Below are 24,147 nucleotides of genomic sequence, written 5' to 3'. Positions count from 1 at the left end.
AGTCACAGCAGTGAAGCTAATCCCTGAACTGCACAGTACCTAGCACTGAGTAGAAGTTTAATGCATTTTAAGGAAAATGTAAAAGTGAAATATTTCCAGGTTGACCTTTGTGCTGTGGCCAAGCACAGAGTAGTTGAGAACTTGGGCTCTAGAGCCTCGCAGCTGGATTTGAACCCCAGCTCTACCACTGATGGGCTTTGTGATCTTTGGCAAATTACTGTACTCCCCTCTCCCATGCTTTGATACTCTAAACTGCAAAATGAGGGTTGTGGTAGTTGCTACTCATAAGATTGTTGTGAGTGTTAAAATGGTTAATTCAGGTAAAGTGCTTGAAACAGAGCCTGGCATAGCATAAGCATTCACTGTACCATCCTTATCATTACTGTTCTCTGCCTTCTTAAGTAGCTCTGTAATGAAGACGACATGATTTGTTATGGAGAAATATCACTTTTAGTACTTTTTTTTTTTTTTTTTTTTGAGACGGAGTCTCACTCTGTCACACAGGCTGGAGTGCAGTGGTGCGATCTTGGCTCACTGCAAGTTCTGCCTCCCGGGTTCATGCCATTCTCCTGCCTCAGCCTCCCGAGTAGCTGGGACTACAGGTGCCTGCCACCTCGCCCGGCTAATTTTTTGTATTTTTAGTAGAGACGGGGTTTCACTGTGGTCTCGATCTCCTGACCTCATGATCTTCCCGCCTTGGCCTCCCAAAGTTCTGGGATTACAGGCGTGAGCCACCATGCCTGGCCCACTTTTAGTACTTTTATTTGTCTAATTTTTCTCATAAATAACTTATTTCAAGTTAGCATTTTAAAATTTATTCTCCTCTTGGAGATGTTTTTTTCTCGCTATTCCTCTTCCAGACCTTGTCACTCTTTTATGATCTTAAACAAACAAACAAAAAAAACCCTTTGATTTTTGCTGTGTTTTGCAGAAAGGAGAGCTGATTTCAACCAGCAGTGCTAAGTTTTCAGCAGGGGCTGATGGCAGTCTGTATGTGGTGTCACCTGGAGGAGAGGAGAGTGGGGAGTATGTCTGCACCGCCACCAACGCAGCCGGCTATGCCAAAAGGAAAGTGCAGCTAACAGTCTATGGTGAGAGCTGGTGGAGGAATGGTTTTTATCGACATTGTCTATCTGTGCCAAAACTCACAGTTCTTTCCCCAATACTGTTACCAGATGCATGTACCCCTAAAGTGAATTGCTCCCCCAAGTTTCTATTTTTTTTTTTACAGAAATGCATTTTTTACTGCCAACCAAAATCACTTCTACTTAGATTCTGATTTTAAGGAATGCAATTGTATAGTCTTTCGGAAAAATTTTATGGTGTTTTCCCAAGAAGTATGCTTATTGCACCCAACCCTCTTCAGTAACACCAGTTAGTTAACACTCCTAGCAAAGCCAAACCTCAGCTATGTCTTGGGTAGGAGTCTGCCTTGAGGGTTTACTTTTACAGATGGTAGACTCTGAGAGGGCATTGCAGCTGATCTCTTCATTGTGTTCTAAAAGGAATTACTGACTAAAAGTTTTTCGTCATTTCTCTTTTAGTTCTCACAATAAATGTATTAATGGAAAGTTTTAGCTTGTGTCCTGAACAGCATCTTTTTATAAATTACTTAAGAACATTAGTAGTCCACATTTTAATGTAAATTAAACTGTGCTTTGTTTTCAATATACTATTTCCCTTCCAAAACATGTGTTTATTTTAGTAAGGCCCAGAGTGTTTGGAGATCAACGAGGACTGTCCCAGGATAAGCCTGTTGAGATCTCCGTCCTTGCAGGGGAAGAGGTAACACTTCCATGTGAAGTGAAGAGCTTACCTCCACCCATAATTACTTGGGCCAAAGAAACCCAGCTCATCTCACCGTTCTCTCCAAGGTAGGAGATCTGGGATGAATTGCAACACATGAAAACATAATCAGCCTCTTGGGACAGATGGCCATGCCTATTCAGGTTATCAAACGTCTCAAAAAATCACTTTTAAAATTGAGATAATTCACATGTACATCTGAGTCTACAGGAAGTATTTATAACATCTGAATCATGCTTCTGACATCTTTAATGTCAGAAATGCTAACATTCAGCTTTGCCATAATTTTCCCCTGGTACATTTTATAAGGTAGTTATTAAAATGGAGCAGAATCGTATGAGATTCCTGTTAGCCCAATGTGTAAGCACACATAGAATTCCATTAATCCCATAAGAGCAATAAAATACAATAGGCACACTCTAATGTCTACGATTTGGCTTTCATTGGATGATTTTGTAAGTCTTCTTACTTAGACCCTTATACAAATATGAGCACATTGAGATGATATACTGTATTTGATAGGCTAAGTGACATAACAAGAAGAATGCTGGAGCTTTAAAAGCAAAACCTTTGTTGCCAACCAGCTATGAGTTTAAATTTATCTCTTCCACTTAAAGTTTGCCTGAAACCTTTGGCAATTTTTAAAGGGTCTCTCTGAACCTCATATTTCCTATTTATAAAATGGGGATGATACTTACCTGAGAGAATTATGTAAGATAATGTACATTTCACATTCATTGTCTCTAGTTCTTGGTTACTGTTTTAACCCAACATCAAGGCAAAAGTTACTGGTGAAATAAGAATTAGACTATAGTCACTAGACTATAATTAACTTTCTGTTAGAATCATTGATATATAATTATGAAGATATAAATTCATGCTAATGTCGTTTCCCTACTGCCAGTGAGGGAAAAAAATTAAGAAGGACTTTATATAATTTTATTATTTGTTTGAAAAAATATTTGTTTTGAATTTTTTTAGTAAAAAGTTACAGTAATACAGATCAGAAAGTTGTATTGTTCCCTTCCACAGTCGCAGTTTCTTCTCCCTCTTCCCGGGGGCAAACACTGCCACAAGCTTGGTATGCATTCTACACATACGCTCTTAAACAATGTAGATTACTGTTTTCTGTGCTTTCAATTTTGTTTTGTGTGTCTGTTTTCAATTTGCCATTGTAATAAATAGTATATTATTATTTTGTTACTTGCTTTATTAAGTCAACATTTATCCACTATTATACATAGGGATTCCATTTATTCATTTTAACTGCTACATGCATATTCTACATTTTATTTTTTCATTCCTTTTTTTATGGACATTCTGGTTTGTTTATTCTTTTTTTTTTTAAACAAGGCTTTTCAGTGAATAGCTTTGTATATTTCTCTTTGTATACTCATGCATGACTTTCTTTAGGACCAATATACAGAGCTACAATTCCTGGTCAAAGCAAACTCCTGCTTCCAGCTTAATAGGCACTGCTAAATTGCTTTCCAAAGGGACAGTATTGATTGTCCATCCACCAACTGAATATAAGTGTACCTGTTTCCATGTTCTAATTAGTGCATGGTATTGACTGACTTAGGAATTTTTGCCAATTGATGGGTGTAAAATGGCATCTTGTAATTGTTTTAATTTTCATGTGATTAACTTCAAGTGAACTGAGAACACTTTTACGTGTTTGTTGGCCATTTGTGGTATTGGTGAATAACCTGTAAATCTGTTGCACAGTTTACTGGTGACTTGTCTTTCTCTTATTGAATGTAGAAATTTGGTCTTTATTTTTGATAATAATCTTTTTTATATGTGTTGAAAATATCTTCTCTCACTCCATTGCTGTGGCGTCAAGTTTATGTGTGGTGTCTTTTGTTGTACAGAAGGTTTCAGTTTTTAAGGAGCACAATGTATTAATCTGTTCTTTTTCAGATGTGTACTTTTTGTATCTTAACATGAAGAAAATTATAGACATAACCTCCAATGTTTAATTCTAATATTTTAAGTTTTATTTTTCACATTTTGGACTTCAATCTATCTGAATTTTAAATTTTGTAAATAATATCAGGTAGTGCTCTAATTTTATATCTTTATTTTTCCATTTGGAGAGCCAGTTGCCCGACATCACTTTGAATAGTCAATACTTTCCTTACTTTTTGTAATATCGCCTCTGATGTTACATATTACATGTTGAGTTCTCAAATATGCTTAGGTCTTTCTGGAGGACTCTGTCCTGAACTATTTATTCATTTGCCTGTCTCTGGTCCAATAGCACTCTTCATTTGACTTAGCTGTATAAGAAATCTTGGTACTAGGTAGGTCTGCCTAGCCTCCAGTATTCTTTAAAACTATTGTAACACATTGCAGTAACATTTTTATATGTAGGTCTGGCTCACCTAGCTGCATTATTACTCAATAGGAGGAATATATTCAACTATTTTTGAGAACATGTGTATCTTCTTTTTCCTTTACTTTAACATTGTAGAAAATAATAATAAAACGTTCAAAATACATCCAAAGTTAACTCAAATATACGTTTGCTTTATAGAGCAGAAAGATGCACAATTATTTGGGAATTTCAGACCATTAAGATTTAAAAGTAAAATAAAACTGTTTTTATGTTTGCAGGAAAATCAAACACAAGATAATTATGAAAAGTCCTGGCTTTTAAGGTGTATAGATGTATATTGCAGATGGGAAAATGGCTTAAAAAAACTACTTGCAGAGTAGTAATTTCATACTGAAGTGTAGCTGCATAGGGGATATTTAAATTCTCCTGTTCCATGGTCTACTATATGGTTTCTTTCTTTTAGACACACATTCCTCCCTTCTGGTTCAATGAAGATCACTGAAACCCGCACTTCAGATAGTGGGATGTATCTTTGTGTTGCCACAAATATTGCTGGGAATGTGACTCAGGCTGTCAAATTAAATGTCCATGGTGAGTTTTGAAATGAGAGCATATGACGACCCTGTGGACTGGCCACACAAAAACCCATAGTCCTAGTTTATTTGATAGTTAATTTCCAAATTGCATATAGAGTGATTAAAGAAAAAAATTCTCTAAAATCTGAGACTTGTGATTTTCTTTCGTTTACTCTGAAAAGTCTTCCTGCTATTTATAAACAATCTTCTGTTTCTTCCTTTACCAAATAAACTAGGTTAAATTTTTGGATCTCAATTTTTCTAAAGATCAACAGTCACTTATTGCTATTATTGTTGATATACAGTAGAAAAAAATGTGTTTAAGCCGGTAGCATTTTATAGAAGCTAATACAAATTTCAAATAATAATTTATTAGTATTTAAATGATAATTTTCAATATTTAAAGATCTCAGCAACTGAAAAAATTCTGTTTCCTAGGACTCTGACTACAACTCCCTAGTTAGTTTGCTTTATTCCTCCAATCCACATAGTCCATCCAGTTCTTCATTCATTCAACACACTGAGTGCATACTCTACACCAGGCATTGTTTAGATGAAAGATATTCAAATATCAGAAGAAATTAGCTCAGATAGTGTTGATCTGATTTCACTCTCAGATGAATCACCACAGTTGTGTCCCCATTGATTATGTGGTGTGAAGTCATACCAGAGTTCTGTCATTTACTAACTCTAGGGCATCAGGCATATTCACTAACCTTTCTTACTTTTAGTTTTCTCTTTCATAAAATGATGATAATATTATCATCAACAATATAAGGTTGTTAGTGACAACCTTTAGAAAGTGTTCATTAAATATTAAGTTAAAGAAAAAAAAGAGAAATTGTGCTTTTTAGGGATGTATGGTACCTTAATTATATCCTTGTGGCTCAACTTGATTCTGCAGTGCACAATGCAAATATGTGGAAATCAGGAATCATTTGCTGGTGTTTTGATAAACTACTGCATTTAAATTTCTGAAGGAAGTTGATAAAAGGAAGAGATGAAGTCTCTTTGTGGTTTTCTTATCTGAAATTAGCAAAAGATTTCATGAGAAACTTTTCTTATTGTTTGACTGATCCTTCTACAAAGAGAACAGAAACTGAGTACATGGAGAGAAATGCTTTTTGTCCCTTATATTATAGAAATTATCTGGATTGCCTTTTAAGAGAGTTTTTAACCTAAAATTATTTACAAATTAAAAGAAGCCTAACATTTTAAAATGCTTGCTGTTCCTCAAGTTTGGAACTAAGAGTTTTATATTTATTATTTCCTATAATCCTTGCAGTGTACTGGCATTACAGGCTATTTTCCCTGGATTATCAAGGAAACAGGCCTCAGGAAGTTTACTGACTTGTTCTAGATCACCTAGCTAGTGAATGATCTGAGCCTAGGTCCAAATCTTGAAATTATTTCACTTTTCCATGGCTGCCTGTTGATAAGGAGCTCTCGTTTAAAGTGAGTAAAGGAAGGAATTTGTAAAAGTTGGATTATTAATACCCAATTATTATTTCTAGTTCCTCCAAAGATACAGCGTGGACCTAAACATCTCAAAGTCCAAGTTGGTCAAAGAGTGGATATTCCATGTAATGCTCAAGGGACTCCTCTTCCTGTAATCACCTGGTCCAAAGGTGGAAGCACTATGCTGGTTGATGGAGTGCACCATGTTAGCAATCCAGACGGAACTTTAAGCATCGACCAAGCCGCGCCCTCAGATGCTGGCATATATACATGTGTTGCTACTAACATAGCAGGCACTGATGAAACAGAGATAACGCTACATGTCCAAGGTGATTCTTGACACAGGAAAATATATGTATGTAGGGTGGGGAGTGAGAGAAAAGCCCTAGAGCTAAATAGATTATCTTGGATAATCTTAAATGACTTCAGAAAGAGTTCTATGTAACTTTTGTGACTCTTTAACTTTGAAAGAACCATTCCCAAAAGAAATGAAACATACCATTTCTAAACCTGCGTCAATGTTTGTATGTTTACTTTTGAAGCAAAGTTGCCATGGATCATGTAGAAAACAGAAACAATCCTAGATGATCCCTTACCCACTATTTTTGGTTTGGGAGACATTGTGGGAAGAGTGAGTTGGAGTAGGTTGTCACCTCACGGTGCTGGGGTGCACTCAAAATAGAGCCCTAGGAAATCTAGGTCCGCTACTTCTCTATTGATAGTGTATTTGCTTTGAAGATTTAAAGATCAATGTTTATTTCTTCAAGCAACAAATACTGATTGAGCTCTTGCCAGGCATCTGTCATGTTTAGGTGGTGATGAGAAAGTAGTGACAAAGGCAAAACCCTGCTTTCATGAGCTGTTCTAGTGTGAGTAGACAGAAAACAGGCAAACAAATAAACAAGAAATACAGACTGTGAAAAGTGCTTTGTGGGAAATTAAAATAAGGCAATGGTCCTGAGAGTTGCCTATGTTAGATTAGACTATCAAGCAGGACTTCTCTGAGGAGGTGATCTTTAGAGTGAGATCCTCTGGACTGGAAAGAACCGGCCACATGAAAATCGGGGGGAAGAGCAGTCTTGTCAGAGGGAATACTAATGCAAAGACAAGCAGAAAAGATAAGCAGGTATGGTATTTAGCACAGTATTAGATAGTTGTTAGTGTTGTACTGAGTATTAGTATTAATTAGTACTATTACTGTTCTAAGTATTAGTACAGTACTAAGGTACCTGGCCCATTGTAGTTTTGTTGGATGGTTGGCTAGGACACTAATGGAGAAGTTTTCCTGTTCATTCCACAAACTTTATTGCATATTCATGTCTATAGTTGAATGGGACAGATAATAATTCATGAAATAATCTCATGACTATGTAATTAGACATTGGTTAGTGCCCTCATGAAATGGTGGAAAACTATATGAGCTTTTAACAGAAAGAGGAATCACACAAGGCCTCCCTTGTGGTAGGGACATGTCAGTTGAGATTTGAAGGGTAGATAGAAGTGAGGGGCAGCCCTTCCAAGATAATGTGGAGAGAACTTTCCAGGAGAAGGACATAGAATATGAAGAGAAGAGCATGTAATATTTTGGAGACACTGCGATCAGTCATCAATCAGTGAAGGCCAGCTGGCTGCATTCCAGACTGAGGGCTGAGTAACATGTGATGAAGCTGGAGATGTGGTCATGGGTCAGGTTATCCAAGACCTAGGAAACCAGGCTAATGAAGTTAGACTTTATTCTAAATGCAATAAAAAGACTTTAAGAAGTCATCGTTGGGAAAGTGATGTGGCTGATTTCCAGTTTTAAAAGTCACTCTTTTGGGAGGGAATCATTTGGCTAGAGAAGACAAGGGAAACTGGTATAGACTATTGTAGTAGCCCAGGTAAAAGATGATGGTAGTTAGAATGGGGAAAAGAAGGGAATGGGCTAAAAAATAAATAGGAAAGGAAATACTCAGGACATAGTGATGGATTGGATATGAGAGTGAAGGAGATAGAGTTCTCAAGAATAACTCCCAAATTTCTTCATGAAATGAATGGATGATGAAGCTGTTCAGAGACATGGGATGCACTGACAGGGGGCACTTAGGAAAGAACAGGTCTGAAACTTAATCTTATAGACAAAATGAGTACAAACAATGATATGAATTAGATAAGTCAATGATGAGATTTGTGTTTCAGAGAGAGTATTCTGGGGACTGTGCAGAATATCAATCTAAAGGGGAACATGTTTGAGAAAAGGATCCCCATAAGAAGTCTATTGGAATAGCCTGGTAAGAGAAAATAAGGGTTGGAAATAAGCAATGGTCTTAAGCATAGAGAGGAAGACACAGATATGTGAACATATGTGGTACTATATGATTGGATATGGAGGTCAAGCTTAAGGGAGAAAGAAAAATGACTGGGTGGACCATAGTGCCTTCATCAAGGGAATAAGGGAACAGAACAGGATTGCAGGAAGCATAAAATAATGAATTTTGTTTGGAGAATTTTTATTTTAAGGCACTGGGTGATGTCTAGGTAGAAATGTTTGGCAACTGGAAATACGAATCATATTTAAAAGAAGAATCAGCAGAGATAGCAACTCATCAGTGCAGGTAGTTAATTGTGCCTTAGGAGAGTTTGAAATTGCTCAAAGAAAGCCTGTGATAATGCATTTATTTTCCTAATAGAACCACCCACAGTGGAAGATCTAGAACCTCCATATAACACTCCGTTCCAAGAAAGAGTGGCCAATCAACGCATTGCATTTCCATGTCCTGCAAAAGGTACGTAATACTGAAAGATATAGGCATTGGCATAATGTTATGTGGTTTCAGAATGCTATATTGAACCCAAATTGTCATCCTTATAAAATTCCACATCAATCCTTGGTACAACATTTGAGCATAATAGAAACTAACCCATTTTTCAGATAACAGCTCTTTGAATAAGTATTTTTTTTTCCTTGCAGGTATTTTATTTCTTTCAATGTAAAGACTTTCCATTCTTTCAAACTTGCCTAGTCTCACATGTTTTCCAGTTCACATCCTTCCTGCTACTTCTTATTTCATTCTTTTTTTTTTTTTTTTTGGCAGGTTTTGTCTTTACAATGTGATAGCTGGAGCTATTCAAAATATTCCAGATTTATCTCAACCAGGCAGAGGTATAATTAGGACTATTCCTTTGTTTGTTCTGGACACTTCTAAAAACCTCTTTTCCTAGATCTACTCTCAACTGGTAATTCTAGGGCCAGATTGTAAATTGTCACTTGGAGGCTTATTCAAGTCCTTCCTTTCCTTGAATTTCCGGGCTTTCTATCCTACCATGTTTTCTGCCAGGAGATTGATATTATTTCTCCTCAGGGGAATGTGAAAAGGACTGTCACTTTCACCCTAACTCTGCCAAGTAGGTAATTAAGAACATCCTCTCTTTCAAGCATGTATTCATCAGCAATGATTCAAAGCAGGTTTGTAGCAGTTCTGGCAAAGTCCAAGCAGTAGTCTTTCCATAACCTCCTGAGTGCCTCCAGGTGGCTGGTACCATTTGTGCCCCCACGTGTGCCTTTTAGCAGCTGTTCCTGGGCAGCAGCAACTGAAGGCCCTCATGGCTGTCTCTGTTTCTGTGACAAGCTTTTCAATATCAGCAGTAGCTGCCATGATTACTTTATTTTCTACCTATATTAAAAGAAAAATATCTTTAACAAGCTTTTCAGATACCTAAAGAATTAACAATAACTATTCCAAGAGTCACTGAGAATTAGGGAGGTGAAGCCTGGAAGGTGGCCTTCTTTAGAAGGGTTTAAGCTCAGGGAAGTACCACAAGTGTTCGCTCCCACTGGACCCACTGGTGGCACCGGCGCTTCTTGTTCCCCACTGGATTCCTGACTCCCAAGCTAATTTCTCGTTTTGACTTCCCTTTTCCACCTAGAAAAACATCTCTTCCTTACTTCCTCATTTTCACCTGGAATATAATGCTTGAATTCATTTAAAGTTACTAGACATCGTTTTCATTATCTTTTAATATGATTTTCATCTTGCTCCTGGCTGTTCTATCATTTAAAAATTAAAGACAATGCAATTTATTTCTTTTGTTTGTTCATTTACATTTTTATTAACTCAACAAATATTAATTAAGCAGCATGATTAAAGTTCATAAAGGAATGACTGGGAGGTAAGGAGATGATTGGAGCCTCCTTTTTTCTTGACAATATGGACAGGCAACTGGAGTCCATCAGTTTAACCTTTTTGTTCTCATCAGTCAATATTATACTATGAGCACAGTTAAATAGGCCAATCTTTAATTTTTTTCCGTAAAAATAACTTTCATAGTCACTGTTTAAGCCTTTAACTCAATTTAAGTGAAGCTCCAATGACGTATTCTATGTATTTCTGCTATTCTTTTATATATATCCTGGATTATATGTTCATCTTTTAATATTTTACTGTCATTTAATACAAGATTATTAACAATGTCATATGTAATCATGTAATTTTTGTTTAATGTGTTTTATTATTATTATAGAGATTATGTAATTTTTTTAAATGCTTAGAATAATACCTGGCAAAATGTTTGCTAAATAAATACACTGTTAGTATATATTTAATGTTTACTTATTTCCAATATTCCTTTTGATTCTATTATACACTCAAAGATTGTTGTATCATTTTTTTTTCCAAGAGTACATCATTTCCATTCATTCTGTTAGTCATAAATGAATCCAGGAAAGCTATTTGTCTCACTCTTTCTCAACTACCATTTCAAGAATTGAGCTATTATCCTTTGTTAAACAGAATGAGATCTCCAAAAGATGCATGAACAGTAGAGTTTCCTCGTCTCTGCAATATCAGGCCTTTTTAAAAAAGGGAATTATAAAACATCGTGTCTCCACATCATATATACACTCTATTTGGTTGGCAATCTTCATGTTGTATTTCTGTGACGGTGTCTTATTTTTGCTCTGTCTTTATTTCACGCTAAAACTCTCCCCACATCCAGTCCATAGCATTAATATACTTCCTGCCCCGCCAACAAATCACTGTGAACTCACTAGGAAAATGCTTTACTTACTATCATCTGAATGTTTAGATAAAAACAACTTTGTTCAAACTTTATCATAGGTCTCTTAAGACCCACCGGGATTTAGAGGCATTAACTAACATAATCTCTTCATATTTCCATGCCAGGAGAAATATCTTGAAAGTAGCATAGGACCTAAGGTTATAAATTATTGTCATAATAAAAACTTTATTTCTCTTTGATATATTTGATATTTAATAATTTCTGTTTTTGTTGTAAAATATCACAAGACTTTAATTTCTTATTTAGGTACCCCTAAACCAACCATCAAATGGTTACGCAATGGTAGAGAGTTGATAGGCAGAGAGCCTGGCATTTCTATCTTGGAAGATGGCACATTGCTGGTTATTGCTTCTGTTACACCCTATGACAATGGGGAGTACATCTGTGTGGCAGTCAATGAAGCTGGAACCACAGAAAGAAAATATAACCTCAAAGTCCATGGTAAATGTAGCTAAAATCATGTAACTGACTATGTTTGCCAGTCTCCAGTTCTTAAATGTTTAAATTATTCTCTCAGTGTAGTATCATTTAATATTAATGTGAATAGCAGTATTACCAAACAGAAATCTGGTGGTATGATTGCATTTATTATTTGATTTAAACTTTCATGTAATTTTTTTATTGTGACTTTTACATCATTCAAAATTCAAATGGTAGAAAAAGATACATAGTAAAAAGTCTCCTTACTCTGAGCTGAGCCATCTACTTATCCTCTATTTGGGATAAAGGAAAGTTATCAATGTGTGTGTGTGTGTGTGTGTGTGTGTGTGTATGTGTGTGTGTGTACGTATCTTCCCAGAGATATTTTATGAATATAGAAAGAAATACAATGTTTTATCCTCTTTTTATTTATAAAACTTACACATATAATAGAACATTATATTCACATTTTTCACCTTCTCTGTCTCACTAAACAATCTATCTTGGATTTTATTTAATGTTCCTAACTCTATAGCATCTCATTGTATAGATACAAAATGATTTATTTAACCTTCCTCTATTAATGATGAGCATGTAGATTAACAGTTGTTTTTATTAACCTTTAATGAAAACACTGTATATATGCCATTTTGCATAAGTGAAAGTGTATATACATTTTAAAATTTGATGAATATTGGTTTCTTTAGACACTGGGCAATATTCACCCTCATCAACAAAGTAAGAGTCTCATGTGACTTAATTAAGACCCCCATAAGCTTATATTTTGAGTAATATGTGGAATAAAAGTAGATTCTCCCATAAGCTTATCCCAAATTTCATCCTAAATTTAAAACCTTGAAATAATAAAGTAAAAATCCAATAAGGGTTGTTATTATAAATACATTGGTCAAAACTTTTTAATTTTATAACAAAGCATATGCTTAAATATGTCTAGCTTTTGTAGCCATCAAATATTTCAAAATTTGCTGTATAAAGGCCCTTCTAAAGAAACTCTATAAATAATATTTATTTTGAAACTACCTAGCTATGACTCCTCTCTTTTTGCAGTTCCTCCAGTAATTAAAGATAAAGAACAAGTTACGAATGTGTCAGTGTTGTTAAATCAGCTGACCAATCTCTTTTGTGAAGTGGAAGGCACTCCATCTCCCATCATTACGTGGTATAAAGATAATGTCCAGGTAAATAGAGTCATCCAAATATGTGTAACTCCTTGCCTCTGCATCTGAAGTAGGTTGTTCAGATGTTCATTTCTTCCTACTAATAATATAAACATTCTACTTCAATTTTTAATTATGCATTTTTATTAGGATTGGAAATAACACTGACCATTTTGGCCCTTAAAGGTGACTGAAAGCAGCACTATTCAGATTGTGAACAATGGGAAGATACTGAAGCTCTTCAAAGCCACTTCAGAGGATGCAGGAAGATATTCCTGCAAAGCAATTAATATTGCAGGCACTTCTCAGAAGTACTTTAACATTGATGTGCTAGGTAAGAAATACATCCTTTTAAAAAACTACAATTCAGAAGCATTTCTTACCTAAAACAGAGCTGACTATATGAAAAAGTAAAGAGAAAAAGATAAATTGACAGAAAAAATATAGCTTCATTCTATTATTTTTGTCCTTATTATTTGTTAACCAGAACCATATGATATAGAAATTTTGAAGGGTTTTATCATTTATAATACAGAGATGCCTTTGAATCATATATACAGTAGAATCAAATACTCAAAAGTGGTACTGCTATCTTGTGTAAAATAAGAAATGATTACCCTTGTCAATTTCTCCAGTTAAGTAAGCAGGACATTCTTTGGAAAGTGGCTAAAACAGGGTGATACGGAATACATCACATTCATGCTGTGCACATCCTGAAGCTGCTAGGCTGTACTTGCACTGGAGAAGGTAGTAAATCCACTTTCCCCTGCATTCTAATTAACTCTTGTAACTAAGTCAGTCCTGATTCTAATTAACTAGGTAGCAGCTGTAATAAATTAGGATGTAAGACATTTTAATGGTAATCATAAATTTAAAATTTTATAGTTTTAGTTTGTGAAATTATATTTGCCATTTAAAGTTCACTTTGTGATAAAATGGCGTTCTCCCTTTTCAATATTTTGCTCCTTACAATGGGCACATAATTTGTAAGTCTCAAGTAGAAGTGAGTGGAGGAATGATACTGTATAAAAATTATATTCATAAACTGCTATAACATAAAAATAATTCCTCCCATTAGGCTTCTCAAAGCCTGAAATTTTTCTTTGCACAAAATCACCATTATTATATTTAAGTATGAGTTATAAAAACAAATTAAGAAATCATTGTTATCATAAGTCTTGTTGACATTATTTCTCCTGGTACTTGTCTGCTCCCTTGACTGAATTCCATCTGTGTGCTGATGACTCCCAATTTTTTATCTCCAGTTCAGACTTCTTCCCTGAGCCTAGACATATATAGCTAATTTTCTCCATAGTATCGTGACTTGAATTATCTTAGTTTTATATCAAACAAAAAGGTCCCAGTGAAAGCCAGTTCTGGTTGCCTTCATTGATCCCCAGTCTAGGGAATGGTACCTCCATCCACTCACTTGCTTATTCCAGAACCTCCAGGTTCTCACTACCACCTTCTCCCCAACGCTTCAAATCTAAATATTTCCTGTTATGTCTACTTCCTAATTCTTTGGTGATCTACTTCTTTTCATCCTTCAGTGAAAGTCTATCATCATTCATGAGCTGAATTAATGTAATAGCCTAAGGGCTCACCTGAATCCACTTTTTGCTACTGTAATCCATTCTTCACTTAGGAGTGTGTGGTCTTAAAACACAAACATGATTACATCCCACTCCTCCTCTACTGAAATCCTTTAGTGGCTGGTCATTTTTCTGAGGATGAAGACCAAGCACTTTAACATGGTGTGAAGGGGGATGACTAGACAGGAAAGTATCCAGAAGCTCTTTAATAACCTTGATAATCCTGAGAATAAAAACTAGCACATTCTTTTTCATATTATATTGCATACCAAATTTACCATCTTAGTTGATTAAAAGACAAAGGTAATATATTTCAAGTAGCACAACAGTATATGTAGAATTTGAACGTTGTAAGAGTGATGTTAATTGTCATTCATTATCCAAAATGTATAGCATTAGCAAATTACATTATATAAGCATCACTGATCACTTATATTCTAAACTACTTTTGCATATGAGTTTAATACACCCCAAAATGAACCCTATACTATCATAATTCTTGAAGGTAATTGTCTTGCTAGCAAATAATTTATAAATATGTTTCTACATTTAAATTTAACATTTGGGTACACAGAAATGATATGAAAAAGTATTGTTGTATGGTATTTTATTTTTGACATTAAGATCTTGTTGAAATACTATAGAAATCATTGACTGCTTTCTAACCCCATGCCTGCTCTTTTTGCTGAGTAACAGAGTTTCATAATACACTGTCTTTGTTCAAGTTCCACCCACCATAATAGGTACCAACTTCCCAAATGAAGTCTCAGTTGTCCTCAACCATGACATCACCCTTGAATGCCAGGTCAAAGGCACTCCCTTTCCTGATATTCATTGGTTCAAAGATGGCAAGTGAGTATCTTTTCTGTATCTGTTGCAAGGTTTCAATGATAGGAAAAAGATGTGTAAAAATGCATGTGGATTTTCTCCCTCTTAATTATTTTATTACATAGAATATTATTAAATGAGCATACAGGAAAAACAATATTGCTCAAAAACTAGTCTGAAAGTCCTGTAATATTTTTCCTTCTTATGAATTCAAAGCTCCCTATAAATGTTGGGAATTCATTTTAGAATCATAGAGGAACTCAAATTTAATATATACTAAATATCCTCTGTCTAAAGACTAACAGTGAAAAATACAAGATCCAAATGTGAGATGATTTTCTCTTTACATTGAATTGTCTTATTAAAAAGGAAAATGTGTTTATGATGGCAAGATGAATACTAAGCTAGTTCTGTGTATGGGCAAAAAGGAACTACAGATGTTTCTCCAACTCCAGATCTCAAGGGCTGCTGAGGTGTGCCTACATTGAAATGGCCGCAGTGGTCTGTATTTGTTGTGAGAATTTATTTCTCAAATGGTAGTTACAGTTTGTGTATTATAGTTTCTGGGAACAGATATCTAAGGCCTAAGTACAAAATAGTCAAGATTTGTGGTATATAAAATAAAAGATTGTATTCAAGCTTTTTATAAATCACTAATAAATACAAACAGCAACAGAGAAAATATATGGAGGATATGAACAGGCAGTTAAAATATACTAAGGCAATAAACATATTAAAAGATACCATCAATAATTTGTTGAATAATAAAATTTTGTTATTTACAGGTCATATAGGCAAAAAAGCAAAGGTTTGAAATTATCAGATGTTGACTAGAGTATGGGAAATCAAGATATAGTGCTCTGATGGGGAGGATATAAATTAGTACCTTAAAAGGCAACTCGTTGATATCTATTAAAATTTGATGCACATACACTGTGATGCAATATCCAGGAGATGGAAGTAGTCATGCATATCCACAGAGAGGCTTGTACATTGATATTTACTGCGACACTGTGATGGCAAAAATGGGAAAGCTGGCTAAAACCCAACATTGGGAGAATAGGTAGATACTTTACGGCATAATCATATTATGGAACACTGTGCATCAATTAAAAAGAGTAAGATCAAGTTATGTGTACCAAAAATATCTCCATACCTGTTATAGAGTGAAAGAAAAGCAGAACAATAACCTGATACCATTGATATATTAAAACTTTAGATATCTTTGGGAGTATATTTATAAACATTTTTGATTATAAATGTTTATAAACAATTTTTTAATTGTGTAAATTGTTTATAAATGTAAAACAAAACTATGTATAATTTTGTTAAAAACAAAACTATGTATAATTTTGTTAAAAACAAAAATGTTCATAAATGTGAAAAACATGGAAGAATACAAATCAGACTTATAAAGGGAAGAAGTCTGGAAAGCAGACTCACATTAGGGACCACAGACAAAGGATACTTTTTCTCATCATAATGCTTACTTTTTTGTTTAAAATTTTATGTTACTTGCACAATTGACAATCAATAAAAGTTTCAAAGTTACTTAAATTCGAGCAGCATATTATCAATTATTTCTTTAAAAACTTAAAATGTGGCTAGGCACCATGGCTCACACCTGTAATCCCAGCACTTTGGGAGGCCAAGGCGAGCGGATCACCTGAGGTCAAGAGTTCGAGACCAGCCTGGCCAACATGGTGAAACTCCATCTCTACTAAAAATACAAAAATTAGCCATGCATGGTGGCAGGTGCCTGTAATTCCAGCTACTTGGGAGGCCGAGGAAGGAGAATCGCTTGAACCCAGGAGGCAGAGGTTGCAGTGAGCCGTAATAGCACCATTGCACTCTAGCCTGGGCAACAAGAGTGAGACTTTTTCTCAAAAAAAAAAACCAAAAAACCAAAAAGCAAAAAAAAAACCTTAAAATGTACTAAATGAAGCTACTTTAGTCTCTTAACTTTTGAAAGCTATATACAAAGTGTCATACTAAGAAATAGTAAAATATGCTACCTTAGGAAGTGAAATGTTTTCCATTTAATTTCGTAGTCTTACTAGTATCTTATGAATATGCATCTAATTATTCATTATGCATCTAATTCAATTCATCTAATTATTCATTATGTGGCTAAGTCATTGCAACTTTTAAAAAACTAGCTATGGATATTCCGAAAAGAGATTTATGGACTTTAAAGGTATGAGTCTTACGACATCATAGACTTTAACAACCAAATTTTAAAATAAAACTGCTGCTAATTACATAAACTGAGCATTTTATAGTAGTCAGTAAATGACTCTGTATAGTAGAAAAAGACTTCCTTGACCATCATGTACAATCTTCTTTTGACATAAATATCTTTCAATATTTATGATTATGTAAACATTTGTATTTATTACAATACTTATTTTTAGAGAAGTTGGTGTGATTATTGCCTTTAGTAAAAATAACCATTCATCATATTGTGAATACTCTTCTAGATATTATAATGATCTTATTTTAAAATAATATTATTTGGTCCAAAATCTATACTGTAATATTTAAAACTCTTAATTTTTCTTTTCCAGATAATGGTAGAATTTTAGCTATGCAAACCAAAAAATAGAAAAAAAACTAAAGAAAGAATAAGAATGGATGAATGAATAAAACAAATAATGACACTACTGGATTTCTATTAATATTATTATATAATTTAAGTTTGAAATGGGGAAACTTTTCATCTCAAAGAGATATTTGTGATTATCTAACTTCTGTTAGTAAAGTGGTTTGAAACTTTTATTCTTGGAGTGCTAATATTTTATTTTTTTAAATTAACTTTTACTTATATTTTTAGCCTGTACTAATTATTTTTGTTGTGATAAATAAGAAATGTGAAAAACTGAAAATAGACCCATGGAATAAAATTTTATTTTTTCTAGGCCTTTATTTTTGGGCGATCCTAATGTTGAACTTCTAGACAGAGGACAAGTCTTACATTTAAAGAATGCACGGAGAAGTGACAAGGGGCGCTACCAATGTACTGTGTCTAATGCAGCTGGCAAACAAGCCAAGGATATAAAACTGACTATCTATAGTAAGTGTGATTTTCTTATGCTTTTTATTGTCAGCTGTCATTGTAAGTTGAAAAGCAGGGTTTACTGGTAACTACGCTCTTATTTCATACTGAATAATTTGGAATACTACATACTTCAAGAGAAGAAGGAGCCTATCTTCATGTGTTTTGAAAGGCTAGAATATTAGATCAAATTTTAATGCCTTTTTTCATTAAATATGGATGTCTTCAAGAGATCTAGTGATTTTTATATAATCTCATTTAGAGAGAGCAAGAATTTCCTAATTGGTTAGTATATACACAAACCAAATGTCTGTATCTTTGAAAGGAACAAAACAAACTTTAAAAATTATAGAGATTTATGAAATAGAGTGAAGTTGATGATATGCAGTTCAATTCAATTATTGACAATTCAATTATTCTATTTTAATTCCATCGTGGCCTTTATCCTGACAATTCAATTATTCTATTATTCTATTTTAATTCCATCGTGGCCTTTATCCTGACCATGTGATTATCTTTTAAATGCCTTATGTGTTTGTGCTACTGTTTTCTCCCACCTGTGTCCCCACCAAATATATGTAGCTCTTATTTTCCCTAACATTATCAGCCTCTTCTGAGGAATGTGATTGCCAAATTCATTTTAATTTTTACCAGTGGAGCCATAGGTAGGCACATGAATATTATGTTTCCAGCACAAAGATTTATACAATAGAAAGGAATAGAACTCAATAGACCTGTAGTGCTCACTGCACTATCTTCTGTCTTTCCATGGTGTATGGTGCTCAAGGAAAGTTTAGACACCTCTTAGAATATCACCTTCTCATAGGATCTTCCCATTAAAAGCAGTCACCTACTTACTGTCTTGTTTTCACAGCACACATCACTATCTGATATTTGATTGCTTAATTGTAGGTTTATTTACTTATGATCTATTTCTTTCCCAGGAATTTAAACTTGATAAGAGTAGGCTTCTGTCTTGCATGTTCCCTACTTTAATGTCTGATACATAGCAAGTCTCAAGAAATATTTGCTAAATGAATGAATGGTCTAGTGTTACGCTGTCTAATATGGTAGCCACTAGCCACGTGAGGCTATTGAGCACTTGAAATGTAGCTAGTCCAAACTAAGATGCACTGTTATATAAAATACACACCAGATATCAAAAGCTTAATATGAAAAATGTAATATATCTAATAATAACTTTACATTGGTTATATCCAAAATATTATTTTGGATATATTGGGCAAAGTTAAATGTATTATTAAAATTAATTTCCTCTGTTTCTTTCCATATTTTTGAATGTGGCTACTAGAAAATTTAAAATTACATATGTGAGTTTGCATTGGATTTCTACTGGACAACACTGATTGAGTAATTAATAAGGGTTTGTGTTGAGGCCCAACCACTGCCACTGACTAGCTTTGTGACTGTGGATAAATTTCCTAAACCCTCTGGGCTTCAGTTTTCTCAGCCTTAAAATGCGGATAATAATAGTACCTATGCAGTAGTATTATTGTGAAGATCAAATGCTAGATACTTTACATGGATTATTGAGCTTATAGTAAGAGCCCAATAAATGTTATTCATTTATCATGATCTAATTAGTGATTGTATCATATTAAAACTTAACGTACATATAGAATCTAGCTTGATTTCTATATAATTTAATTGCTTTCCAAATCTCCCTTCTTAAATGTTACTGTCTTTATGTAAAGTTCAAATAGCTTTCTTGAATCAAAGAAATTATATTTAATACAGGCTTTTAAATCATTTATATCTATAAATAAAAGCCTTTGGAAGAAATTAGTCATGAAAAGACATGTTCTCTAAAAACGAATAACATTGCTGAAAGATTAACTATACAAGCATCCAAGTTAAACAGAAGTGCTATTGGTACCATTGGCTTCCCACCAGAGCCAGACATTTAAACAATAGGTGCAATATTTTTCCCAAGCTGTTGAGTAGTCTTCTCTGCACTATTGTATTTTTGCCAGGATCTGTGATAAATACATTTTGGTGATTCAATAAGATTCTTATTTCCATGGGACTTGGGTTCTTTCATTTTAGATCATCTTGTTCACTCTGTATGATGCCCCCAGGCACCCAGAAAATAGGGCTGTATAATGATTAAACCTTCTGGGATTGTCTGAGATAAAAGGCATTGTAATGTAGCGAAGTTTTGAGTATTATAATTCAGGAAATAGTGCCATTTCCTCTTTAGCAATGCTCGCCTGCATCTCTTAAGCTTAAATTTATTTCACTTCTGAAAATCCTTTTGTTCTTAAAATGGAAAAAAAAAATAAAACAGGTATCATGCTTTGGCTAACTGTAAAGAATATATATGTAGATTTCAGATTGAGAGTGTGTTTCATACTACACTTGATTCATTCCTTTTCCTTACTTACTGATATGAGAATGAAACAGGTGGGTTGATATACTTACAAGGTATAAATGAACATTGTGCCTGAATAAGGAAAGAAACTGAGACAAAATAGAGAAAAATAAAAGAGACGGAGGATAAAAAAGAAAAAGAAGAATATCAAAGACGGAAAAAAGTAAATGAAGTTTTAATATCCTATCATCGGGAGATTGTGCAGATTTACTAGTAGTTCTGGGGCAAAGATTTGTAAACTGAGGTCCACAGATGAGTTTTGGAGGTTTGAGAGCTACCCTAAGTCAGTAGTCCCCAACCATTTTGGCACCAGGGTCGGTTTTGTGGAATGAAACTGTTCCACTGCACATCATCAGGCATTAGTTGGATTCTCATGAGAAGCCTGCGAAATACAGTTCGCGCTCCTGTGAGAATCTGATGCCCTCACTGAGCTGACAGGAGACAGAGCTCAGGTGGTAATGCTTGCTCGTCTGTCACCTCCTGCTGTAGGGCCTAGTTCCTAACAGGCCATGGATCCGAACCCTTCCATGGCCCAGGGGTTGGAAACTCCTGCCCTAAATTGTATAAAAGTCTTGAGGGGTGTGTGTGTGTGTGTGTGTGTGTGTGTGTGTGTCTGTGCCTGTGTGTATGTATGCATGTGTGTGTGGGGGTACATGGGTGTATCTATACATGCATATATATGTACAGTTTAATGAGCAGTGTATTCATAATTTTTATTTGTATTCCCTTCCCCCAAATGGAAGTAGAGTTCTCTGGCAAATATGTATGAATTAAAATGAAACAGGAAGTAAAATATTTATGTATTTGTCAAATTTAAGCAGTGGATACTATGTTATTACACCATCAATTGCAAATATTCTTTGAGTAATTTTTCTCATTTTCATAAATACAAACTTTTAAAGTAGATCCTTCCTGATACAAATGATATTCCTTTCTAAAGTATTCATGAAATACGTGGATTTGTTTGAACCTGTGTTCTTGGTTTCGTTAATATATTATCCAACTAGTTAGGCTAGCCAGTGATTTACGCAATTTGAGCCAAAGTTTGATAGGCATTTGTAGATGAATATATGATATAAATAATCTCAATCAAAATTAAAATTTAAATCATGAGTAAAATGCTCTTTCTTAGGATTTCAAAATAGTAGCTTGAATTTTGTTAATTAATTACCTATAGCAGGACTTCGCAAACCTTTTTTATAAAGGACAATATAGTAAATATTTTAGGCTTTGCAGACCATTAGGCAAAATCAAGGAGATAATATAGATACTTATACAATAAGAGAGAAACAAATTTCTACAAAATTGTTTGTTTGTGAAATTCCATTTATTTGATAGTTTTTTAAATTATAAACTTTTTGTAATACAAGTCTACTAATGAGAAAAATAGAGTTATTTTGTGGGGAAACATTTCACTTAATTGAAATTTGAAGTTAGTATTCTCTATCATCAAAATCAATTGCAAATGTTCATCTGCTACTGTTTTTTTTTTTTTTTTTTTCCTGAGAGGGAGTCTTGCTGTCACCCAGGCTGGAGTGCAGTGGCATGATCTTGGCTCACTGCAACCTCCGCCTCTTGGGTTCAAGCGATTCTCCTGCCTCAGCTTCCTGAGTAGCTGGGATTATATGTGCCCGCCACCATGCCCAGGTAATTTTTTTGTATTTTTATTAGAGATGGCGTTTCACTGTGTTAGCCAGGATGGTCTCGAACTCCTGACCTCATGATCTGCCCGCCTCAGCCTGCCAAGTGCTGGGATTACAGGCGTGAGCCATCGCGCCCAGCCTACTGGTGATTTTTAATGAGATTTTACCTACTTCATCTTTCAAAATGTCTCTTCATACAGATAAGTACTGCCTAGTACTGATACCATTTCATGGGCACATTATTTTAATTGTGCATATTCATTGCTTGGAAGACATTTACAGAATGTTATATTCTTCTCTTGATATTTGCCAATTAATAAATTCTAGGTGAAGGTTAGGCGGAAAGCCCTCACTTTCAAAGATAACTAGATTTTGAATGTGAAAATTTTCTTTGCATTTGCCTCAAGGTGTGACACACTGCTAGAACTGTAATTTGAGCTCAGAGAATACATCCACTGCAAATTTGTGGAGGAATCTAGATCTCACTTTTTGCTTGAACTTTTGACAGCATGGAGAATGCATAAAGCTGCTTGACATGACTTGTGACTAAAACAACACAATGACTACCATGGTATATATTTTGCATGTATGTACTTTTTTGGTCTGGTAATTTGGGGTTGGACTCATTTTGAAACACTATGAAGTTTACAGCAAAACTAATTTCCAAAAGCAATCAGTATTCAATAAAAGTGTTTAAGAATGATTCTTTTCATTCAGAAAGAAGTTCAGTCTCAGCCCTGAGCTCAAAAAAAGTGCAGTGAAACTTCATCACCACTAACGCATTGACCTGCTGTGTGGGTAAGGCCAGTCAAGATATTCAGTTCGACTTCTAACAAAAAGTCATAGAACTGATGATGTTTAACTATATGAGAGCAAACAAAATACACCATTTAACACTACTGGTTCAATGACACCCGAATCTTTTACACAAAGTGCTTGCTGGCGAATAACACAATGAAAAAACAGATTTTTTTTTTAACACTTTACATTGTAATAAGCTTTGTAAACTTGTCTAAGCCTTTTTTTTTTTTTTTTGCTTCACGTATATTTTTACCCACATCAATTGTAACAAATCTTAAAAGATTCTGCTTCAGGTTATAATAAATTAGTGTTTTTTTCAAATTTTCTGAAAATATTTTTGTCTGTAGTTGTTTCACAGACCGCTCTAAGAGGCTAATCCTTCAGGTTGTTTTTTTTTTTTTTTTTTTTTGTACTTTCATTGGTTCCTCAAATAAACAAGAACAGGTGAGCAGTGTCAGTAACATCTGTCAACTTGTCAAAAGCCAAGAATACTATTGAGGAAAAGTTGTCTTAAAAAAAAATTGACTATTGATGTTGCTCCCAGTGTTCTCAACTCTTCAAGCAATTATTCTTACTGAAAGGCTGAGAATCCTTAATGCATTTATTTTCTTTAGACACGTTTCTTTTGCCTCTGAAATCATATCTGATTTAATTAAATCACCATTGGTAAATGGCTTTCCTTGGTTGACTAACAAATGAGCCTCTCAGAAATTTAGTTTGGTTGTAGCCTTATTTTGGCTTTTTATTTTTGTGAAGAAATTTGCTATGATAAAACATTTAATTTTATGTTTTCTAATTTTTCAAACTGTTGATTTTTAAAAATTGGGAATATTATGGTGGCTGCTTAGTCTAGTGTTTATTAGAACAGGTACAGTGTTACAAAATAAACACAGTATTTTTCCCTTTAATTTGATGAAATACTCCACACTGTGCTGTGTCTTTAAAAATTAGATATTTCACTATTTTTTTCTTGTTCGGACATGAGGAGTATTCACTAGTG

General features: G+C 34.4%; 1 protein-coding gene across 1 annotated transcript in view; it reads left to right on the top strand.

Moving 5' to 3' along the window:
- HMCN1 (hemicentin 1) overlaps window positions 1-24,147 on the top strand; it is a 443,754-nt gene that overhangs the window by 237,996 nt on the left and 181,611 nt on the right. Inside the window, exons 21-30 of the mRNA XM_032137046.1 lie at window positions 932-1,091; window positions 1,706-1,874; window positions 4,611-4,738; window positions 6,237-6,509; window positions 8,850-8,945; window positions 11,485-11,679; window positions 12,727-12,857; window positions 13,023-13,170; window positions 15,154-15,280; window positions 18,175-18,329. Of these exons, the coding sequence (XP_031992937.1) occupies window positions 932-1,091; window positions 1,706-1,874; window positions 4,611-4,738; window positions 6,237-6,509; window positions 8,850-8,945; window positions 11,485-11,679; window positions 12,727-12,857; window positions 13,023-13,170; window positions 15,154-15,280; window positions 18,175-18,329 (1,582 nt within the window). The remainder of the gene's footprint in view (window positions 1-931; window positions 1,092-1,705; window positions 1,875-4,610; window positions 4,739-6,236; window positions 6,510-8,849; window positions 8,946-11,484; window positions 11,680-12,726; window positions 12,858-13,022; window positions 13,171-15,153; window positions 15,281-18,174; window positions 18,330-24,147) is intronic.

Source organism: Hylobates moloch, unplaced genomic scaffold (genome assembly GCF_009828535.3).
Source record: "Hylobates moloch isolate HMO894 unplaced genomic scaffold, HMol_V3 SCAFFOLD_18, whole genome shotgun sequence".
In the NCBI taxonomy this organism is placed as follows: Eukaryota; Metazoa; Chordata; class Mammalia; order Primates; family Hylobatidae; genus Hylobates; species Hylobates moloch.
Note: the sequence above shows the minus strand (reverse complement) of the source record. Positions and strands in the feature narration are given on the sequence as shown.